This window comes from Pygoscelis adeliae, unplaced genomic scaffold (assembly GCF_000699105.1).
Source record: "Pygoscelis adeliae isolate BGI_AS28 unplaced genomic scaffold, ASM69910v1 Scaffold386, whole genome shotgun sequence".
Lineage (NCBI taxonomy): Eukaryota > Metazoa > Chordata > Aves > Sphenisciformes > Spheniscidae > Pygoscelis > Pygoscelis adeliae.
The window spans coordinates 3,053,439-3,062,735 of NW_008824940.1; the positions used below are offsets into that span (position 1 = coordinate 3,053,439).

Here is a 9,297-nt window from a genome sequence, read left to right on the forward strand (position 1 = left end):
GAGCTCAGTACAGTACTGTTTTTGCCTCAGCTCATACCCTGTTTCCTTAACATGTGAACAATTACTCTCTTCTTACGTCCCCACCACCACTGTTACGATAGTTACGCAGGTGAGTCATTCTGCCAATATAATGACGCACAAATAGTGCAGACATAAATTAGCCCATGATTCTCAAAAATGAAAACCAAACTGAGTTTAAGGGTAACTTCCCTAAGTCGTGACTATCCAAATTAATTTGGTGGCAAAATGAATGGTTTTCTAACCATTCTTCTGACACAAACAACAAAGGAAACGTTCCACCGAGTCTTTCACGGTAACTATGACCTCGGAAGCCGCATTTCATTCTAGGTAGACTAGGATGATCCTCAGGGAGGTTATTCACAGTTTATCTCTTTATGTCTTTTCCTTTCTTAAAGCATGATATTAATATTATATTGCACAGCTGACAGAAGCTTAAAAACAATCATAGCTGCTCACTTAAATACATTTTCCCACACAAAGATCCGTTAATTTGCAAATTTTATTCTTTCAGTATTCCTACAGCTACTTATCACTTTGACGTCTTACAAGAGCTTCGTTATTAAAAGCATGCAGTACTAGAAAGTGTTTCTAGCTTCAGTAAGCTAAATCTTCAGTAAGCTCAACCACTGACAGGTCCAAAGTGCAATTTTCAAAAGTCTGAAGAAAAATTCATCAAGACTTTGATATTTTTAAAATATTTGATCTAATGCACCATATATTGAGAACCTCAAAATAGTCAAAATAATGTAAGCATTTAAAGAGAATTAGTCATATTACCAACTCAGAGAGAGGACTAAAAAGATGAAGAGTTAAAACATGATAATATACTTAGAACAGTCTTTCCAATTAAGTTAACTCACTGGCTCAGTAATTTACTACTTATCCTCTCAGCCAGTTGACCCTGCACACATTCATCTCAACCACAAAATGGAGTGCATCATCTTAGAAAACATTTCACAGCAGATTCTACTTCTGCAATTTACTATATATTTGGAATTATAACAATTCTACTACTACAATTTAAGAGTGTGCATGGGCAGTTACTACGGCTTAGTGATAAGCAGTAACACAACCGATTGTGACAATCTGTAAATTCAGGATTATGGTTAACTTTAGTAACTACTAAGATTCATCTTTTTATGTAAACAAAAATGGCGACTTCAAGTCTTTGGGTTTTTTAAAAACACAGATCCCTTAATTATTTCTGTCGTTATTATTAGATAGTGAGGTTGTTAAAACTACAGAGGAATCGGAAAGCTGAAACCCACAGGTGTTCATGCAATTCCCCAAAACACCTATGTAACCCGTGACCTGTTCCAGCAGTTGGTGTCCAACGCAGTTTGCATCAGCAGCTAATGGCTCACCCTGCCTCAACTCAAGTGGCCACAGCTGCCCTACGTGGCACAGGAGCTGACCCACCAATCTTTGCGCCTGCACCCTGAGAGGTCTTTCTGGCCTACTGTGCAGGGGACGCAAGGGAATCCTACTAGTCTGCTAAACCTTCCTATATCATCTACTTTGCTTTCCATCACGAGCTTGTTGTACGGAGCTTACACTTCCTGTAAGTGTATATATTGAGAATGTATGTAGAACTGAATGTACTGAGGGCTACATTCAGTTCCTTCAATATGAACATACCCAGCTACGTCCACGTATGTAGTCACCAACTCGCGTAACTGCAACTCCTCGCGCACACACGCACACATGTATTTATGTACACACACAATCATTTGAATGGACACTGCTACGTAACTCTAGGTCTTTGGGGTCAAATGACTTTGATTTTCTTTTGGGCATCTTAAGGGGAATGAGAAGACGGCTCTCCGTGGATGTTTTAATAGTAAGACACTAAGCATACTATTTGCTTAGAGGTCAACTAGAGGATGACTGTAGGACAGAAGAGAGACCAGAAAGCTGGCATGCATGTGTCCACACCACTTCCTGAAGCAGTCCCTGAGAAGGTGAGCTATTCTGAACATCAATGTATTATTTTACTTGCTCTAAACCAAGGAAAAACAGCTTATTGCCAAAGATGACAGTTTCAAGGATATGATAAAAAACATATGTTTACTACTTACGTCATCAATATCTTCATCATCATCTCCAATATCATCAAACTGGATTTCATCATCATCTCCAGGACCGAATGTGTCTGTTTCATTGATTTTAGCTAAAAAGGAATTTAAAGAAGTTAAGGAGTGCACTCACACCACGTCAAGATAGATTAAATATTCCTGTCCAATATGAACTTCCAATTTGAAGTGAAAAGATTCTTACCATGTTCCGGAAGCTCCCCATACGCTTTCAGACTTCTGGCTTCATCTGCATTGTACTTTAGAATAACATCAGCCTTGTTATCCTAAATAAGAATTTATTAGAATTTATTAGTCATCTATGAAGAAAAAAACCTCCCTATTCACCTCGGCAGACTAGTAACACCTATATTATTTGTAGAAGAATAACACCTGTATTATTTATAGAAGAGTATCTTGCTTCTCCTTCCCCTCCAGTTCCTTTAAATGAAAAGTAAAAAACGCTCATGTGTACAATATCTTCTTTTCTTCAGGGTGATAACTTAATTTTCTCCTATTACAAGTCATTTGAGAAGTTCAGTTTTCATGCCTTTGAAATTAATCTTTCTTCAGAGAACACACATAGTGAAGTGTTTGGTGGTCGGTCAGAAAGTGTCAAAACTTCCTAGTTTTAAGTAGTTTAATATATACAGTAAATGACAGTATCTTAAATGTTTCACAAGTCTAATAGATTCTGCTTCTGAAACATACATCTTCAAACAACTGATGACACAACACTAACATTCATGAAAAAGCATTTACCTAATGAAAATTTGACAACTGTTTTCCATTAACCTTTGCATTAGGTAAAATTATGCTACTCCATTTTTGGAAATTCAAGTAGAAACTAACCACTGATCAACTGGCCTCTTAAGGCAAAAGCCTAAACATCAAGGGTCCAAAATTCTGATTGTCAAAATTCTGATTACCACAATAAAATGTTTGGTGCTTGGCTCAATCTCCCTTATATCACAGGATCCAAGCATCAAACTGCTACACCTGGAAAAAAAGGTCAGGTGTGATGCCAATAAGCACCTTCACTCACAAAGTCTCAGGGTGCAATTTAGAAGAACAAGTTGAACCGGGATTTGTCATCTACTCATGACAATCTTTCTGTAACACAAGGAAACTAAAAGTCATGATTTAGCATAACTAAATACAAATTCAAAGAAAGTTGGATGGGAGCTTCCTCACGGTACCTGCTGCAATTTAACATTAAAGCAAGCTGTTTGTAAGATATTCTTCATTGGCGAATTACACTGAATTTTTACCTGGTAGTCTCTTAAGCCAACCAATATAATATCAGATGTATTTATCCAAACCTGAAAGAGAAAACATATGTTATATTGCAGGAATTCAACTTTTGTTGTATAACACCAGAGTCAAACAGCACATTTAGGTTTACTGAGAGATGAAACATTTCACTACAGCCACCATTTTAACTTTCTAACCAGTAAACTGGAAATATCCAATTTCATATTTTAACAGCAAAACCAAGGTCATAAATACTCACAGATATATTATTTCACGTGTTACGGAGCTATTGCTAAGGTAAATCAAACTTCTTTGAAGAGCTTCTAGTCAACAAGGTGGTTAAGTCATAACTTCTGAGAAAACAGAAATAATGCATCGAGCCACCACGCTGCGAACTGAGCTCCACAAGGGCAAAAATGAAAGAAAAACCCGGTGAAGGATGGACAAGCACAGTGAAGAGCACAAGAAAATGAATGGAGTTGTTTCTAGTAACTGACTATGCTAATCAGTCAAACCAAAGCCAGAAGCCTGCAAAACAGGACATGCTAATTTAAATGCACAAGATAGTTCTATCCCACATCAGCTTGATTTTTTTGGAGATGAAATACATTTCAGTTGAGATTTCCTTTCTTTTAGACATGAGGAATAGATAAGCGATGCTTTCTGTAGAAAGAAATAAATTCTGTAGCACCTAGCATTCATCTATGTACAATCTCCATTACCGTCAACAGTTTATTGCAGTGTATTGCAGGCAGCTAGCAGGACTCACACTGATACCAAGATACGTGCAGTCACTGGTCTCCAAAAACAGACAGGTGGAACAATCCAGAATGAACACAGCGAACGTCTGTTTTTATTGGGAACAGACTATCTGAGGGGACCTCCTCCGTACCATACACCAGCAGAGGTCAGAAAGCTGTAACATCTGGCAAGGGCGAGAGGGGACACCACCCAAAGATGGCAAAGTTAAGAATGCAAACACGTACACCTGACTTCCCTGAAGGTACAAACTTTTGCAGATCAGCTTTGCGTGAAACTATTTTGGGAACCGATGAAGTGGACAATGAAATGACAGCATCTGAGGTGCCTGCGGGAAGCTATAAAGAAACTTTCCGAAACCACCCCTATTGAACCAGTCTCAGATAAGCCACCCAGTGAGAAGATGATAATTATTCAGTTCCTCCCCAGATCAAACTAAGTGGGGCATCAAACCCTGATTCTTACTGGTTTTAGGAAATAGCATACAAAAAAGGTGGCTTTGGACAACCCTCTTACACCTTTACTTTCTTATGCTGGGTGTCAATCTTCATGTTAACAGACGTTCTCCTGCTAAGCTAAGTACTGATCTAGTCTCAGATATAACATGCCGATTTTCCAAATAGTCATCAAGTTCCCCATCTACAATCAGGGAGCTTCTTAATATTTCATACACATACAAGTTTCTAGAATATGAAAAATTAGCATTTCATGAGCAGCCAAAAAAATCCCCCCTGAAATACACACATCCAAAGGCAGCCTTTCAACTACAAGCTTCACTCAAAAGTCAGACTGCCTATTTTTGTGCCAGCAATACAAACAGAAGAACAAACCAGTTTACTATCAAAAAAGAAGTTTAAGATATTAAATACGGTAGAAATATTAACTTTTGTAACGAACTACATATGTAAATTTTTACAGTCATGCATAATGCCACTGTTCTCTATTGCAATGCTTCAGGATTACCTTTTTTCTTAGTTTCCCTCTAATATGACATAACCTCTTCACACCATCAAAACATAATGCCTCCAGTCTTCCATTGCCTAACATCTTGATCACCTGGGCATATTCTGAAAGAGATGGTAACATATAGCAAAACTTCTAAACAAAAACAGCTTCATGAAACAACCAATAACTTTTGCCACTGTAACCAAAATCTACTGTAACATTTTATCAAACATGAACAGCTGAGAGGAGCTTTGATCAGCCACACAGGCTGCTGAACGTATCACAGTTTTCGTATCATTGTTGATGTTAACATTTTCAAACACTGCTCATTCTTGGTTGTATCTGTGCTTTTGTTCCTTCTGAAATGCTTACTACAGATAATTTTTAGAGCTATCAAGTCACACTGAGTTTGAAAGTTTATGACAGCATCACAGCGCCTGTCCTAACAGACAAAATCTCGTGCTATCATTGAGGGAAGAGGAGAAAGCGGTACGCCCTGTACACCCCACCGATACTCTGAAGTGCAGAGGCTCTGGAGGAAAAAAATGCTGTTCTTGAAAGGACACATTCTGGTGTCCTCAGAAACCATCTGAAAGGCAAGTACCAGGCTTCAGCTGAAAACTATGAAGCTTCTCTCCAACACCCACCCTCAATCTCCCACCTTGTATTTAATCTCCTTCCCTCACCGAGTTCCAGAAATCACTACTGAAGTACTTAACACACACTATTAAAGTTTGCAGCATAATGTATTACCATTTAACTAAAAAGAATAAAGCTTGTAAGAATTATAACATTATCTGATGCCCATACTTGCCAGGAAAAAAAAATTGTCTCCATTAGCCAGAGCTGTATTTCAACATTCTAAAATCTTTCCTTAAGCACAAGCTAGATAGTCCAACAAACCACATGAGAATATTAATAACTGAGAATAATGTTTCATTGCTGCTCATGGCTTGGACGGGTGTACTCTCTGCTGAGTAAAAAGCTGGCGGGGCCCAAAGCGTTGTGGTGAATGGAGTTCAATCCAGTTGGCGGCCGGTCACGAGCGGTGTTCCCCAGGGCTCAGTATTGGGGCCAGTTCTGTTCAATATCTTTATCAACGATCTGGACGAGGGGATCGAATGCACCCTCAGTAAGTTTGCAGACGACACCAAGTTGGGCGGGAGTGTTGATCTGCTCGAGGGTAGGAAGGCTCTGCAGAGGTACCTGGACAGGCTGGATCGATGGGCCCAGGCCAACTGTATGACATTCAACAAGGCCAAGTGCCGGGTCCTGCACTTTGGCCACAACAACCCCATGCAGCGCTACAGGCTTGGGGAAGAGTGGCTGGAAAGCTGCCTGGCGGAAAAGGGCCTGGGGGTGTTGGTCGACAGCCGGCTGAACATGAGCCAGCAGTGTGCCCAGGCGGCCAAGAAGGCCAACGGCATCCTGGCCTGTATCAGCAATAGTGTGGCCAGCAGGAGCAGGGAAGTGATAGTGCCCCTGTACTCGGCACTGGTGAGGCCGCACCCCAAATACTGTGTTCAGTTTTGGGCCCCTCACTACAAGAAGGACATTGAGGTGCTGGAGCGTGTCCAGAGAAGGGCAACGAGGCTGGTGAGGGATCTGGAGAACAAGTCTTATGAGGAGCAGCTGAGGGAGCTGGGGTTGTTTAGCCTGGAGAAAAGGAGGCTGAGGGGAGACCTCATCACTCTCTACAACTACCTGAAAGGAGGCTGTAGCGAGGTGGGTGTCGGTCTCTTCTCCCAGGTGACAAGCGATAGGACGAGAGGAAATGGCCTCAAGTTGCGCCAGGGGAAGTTTAGATTGGCTATTAGGAAAAATTTCTTCACCGAAAGGGTTGTCAAGCATTGGAACAGGCTGCCCAGGGAAGTGGTTGAGTCCCCATCCCTGGAGGTATTTAAAAGACGTGTAGATGTGGTGCTTAGGGACATGGTTTAGCAGTGGAATTGGCAGTGCCAGGTTAACAGTTGGACTTGATGATCTTAAGGGTCTTTTCCAACCTAAACGATTCTATGATTAAGTAGATTTTGCTTGGAAGTTGGAAAGGATTTTAAGTTTTATAGGTGCATCAAAATCAACTCCTTTTTTTGCTTACAACTGTTACAGAATACCAGGAAGAGCTTAAAAATGAGTTCAGTGGTCACTTCTTTTACAGTGATTTAAGTCAGTACTTCTCCTGTATTTCTAACAAAGCAACTGATTAACTGGTCACAAGGCAAGTACTCACATATATGTGAGCAACCACAAGAGTGTGACACACAAGACAGGGTAAGCCAAAAGGGAGGTGAGCTCACTGCCACCAAAAGGCAGGGGAGAGGGGAATCCTAGTCATCACCCTCCAGCTGAACACTCCTGTGGCTTACTTTATTTGACAACATCCAAGTAAGGACCTTACCTATTGCTCCTGTTTTAGCAATTGTTAGAGATCCCAACCCAGGAGCCAATTCAACCAAACCATCAGGAGACAGTGGAAGAACAGCGAGATGTACTGTCCTGCCAGGTCAGTGATCCAAGAAATGTTACAGTCGGTATAAAACAGAAAGCGGGACCGTGCATCCAAGAGACAATGAACAACTACTGGCAACTCTGAACTACATCAGCTAAGCTAGCTGCTTACAGACCCTTACACAGAGGAACTCAAGGGATTTTTAGGGAATGTTTACATACATACCGTATTACACATGGCATCACAATAAGGTCAAGGAGCGGCAAGCTTCATTCTTAAGTGGCTGAAGCTATTTAACGTTTCCCTTTTCCTAAAGTCTTCCTCCTACACTCAATGTGTCATTTAGAATTCAAATACAACCACAGTAAGAATACCTGTCTTTATTCCACAATAACTTTGTATTTCTCAGACATCCAGATGTTTTCTTTATGTATCAACTTCCAATGTATGTCACTTACAATATCTGACTGAAAACAATGGCATTGCCATACTATAGTTGAAAACTCACCTTGCCCGTCTTCCTTGAACACCAGTTCTCTTTTTTCCGATTCATTCTCATTCTTACCTCGTCGCCTATTTTTACCTCCTTTGCCTAAATTAAAAGGGGGGGAAAAAAGAGCATGTGTTACTATCTGTGAATACAGTGAATAAAATAATCAGACTTACGGGGATTTCTGTGCCTGTTCTCTACATGGCTGTTTTGAGTATCTGTCGTGGTTTAACCCGGGGGGCAGCTAAACACCACAGAGCCATTCACTCACTCCCCCCCAGTGGGATGGGGGAGAGAATCTGCAAAAAGGTAAAACTCATGGGTTGAGATAAAGACAATTTACTAGGACAGAAAAGGAAGGGAAAATAATAATAATGATAAAAGAATATACAAAACAAGTGATGCACAATGCAATTGCTCACCACCTGCCGACCGATGCCCAGCCAGTTCCCAGCAGTAGCTGCGCCCTGCCGGCTAGCTTCCCCCAGTTTTTGTTCAGCATGATGTCACATGGTATGGAATATCCCTTTGGTCAGTTTGGGTCAGCTGTCCCGGCTGTGCCCCCTCCCAGCTTCTTGTGCACCCCCAGCCTCCTCGTTGACAAGGCAGTATGAGGAGCTGTTAGGTCCTTTACTAGTGTAAGCATTACCTAGCAACAACTAAAACATCGGTGTGTTATCAACATTATTCCCATCCTAAATCCAAAACCCAGCACTGTATCAGCTACTAGGAAGAAAATTAACTCTATCCCAGCCAAAACCAGGACAGTATCCTGTCCAGATCTAGATTTTTTGCTTGCATTTTTAGCTCTAACTTTTTAACAGAGTAGTAACACAGTAATCAAAAGATTAGAGTCTCCACTATTTAAGATGTCCTGGTTGCTCTGGAGCGACAGTAGCCTTCAACAAGGACTTGCACAAGATAGCCATTTTCGGTTTTTGTGACCGCTGCTACAAAATACCTCATAAATAATGGTGGGACAACCTCATGCATGTAACCACCAAAGAGCAGAAGAATAACGTGAGGGGCTATGGTAGTGCTGAAATCCCTGAAATACTCAGAGGAAAGCCTACACTCCGAAGATGCCCTTTTTAAAAGGCACACACGTGGCAACAGGACTAAATGTTCTTCATGAAGACGCAGAAGAGCAGCTCATACTTCCCCCCCCGTTAAAAAGCTGCTCTGCTCTTCCCTTCCTCTCTTTTTCTTCTTTTCCTTCTTTTCCTTTAAGCAGCGGGGTGGGGGAAAAGAGGAGAAGCAGCAGTCCCCAGCGAGTACACGGAGGGGCACGCACACCCGGCCGCCCC

At 41.3% G+C, this 9,297-nt stretch overlaps 1 protein-coding gene across 1 annotated transcript in view; it reads right to left on the reverse strand.

Annotated features, from left to right (window-relative positions):
- EIF1AX (eukaryotic translation initiation factor 1A, X-linked) overlaps positions 1 to 9,297 on the reverse strand; it is a 12,416-nt gene that overhangs the window by 1,427 nt on the left and 1,692 nt on the right. The window contains exons 2-6 of the mRNA XM_009325504.1: positions 8,009 to 8,132; positions 5,070 to 5,173; positions 3,365 to 3,415; positions 2,299 to 2,380; positions 2,100 to 2,191 (exon numbers count right to left, since the gene is read on the reverse strand). Coding sequence (XP_009323779.1) covers positions 2,100 to 2,191; positions 2,299 to 2,380; positions 3,365 to 3,415; positions 5,070 to 5,173; positions 8,009 to 8,132 — 453 coding nt within the window. The remainder of the gene's footprint in view (positions 1 to 2,099; positions 2,192 to 2,298; positions 2,381 to 3,364; positions 3,416 to 5,069; positions 5,174 to 8,008; positions 8,133 to 9,297) is intronic.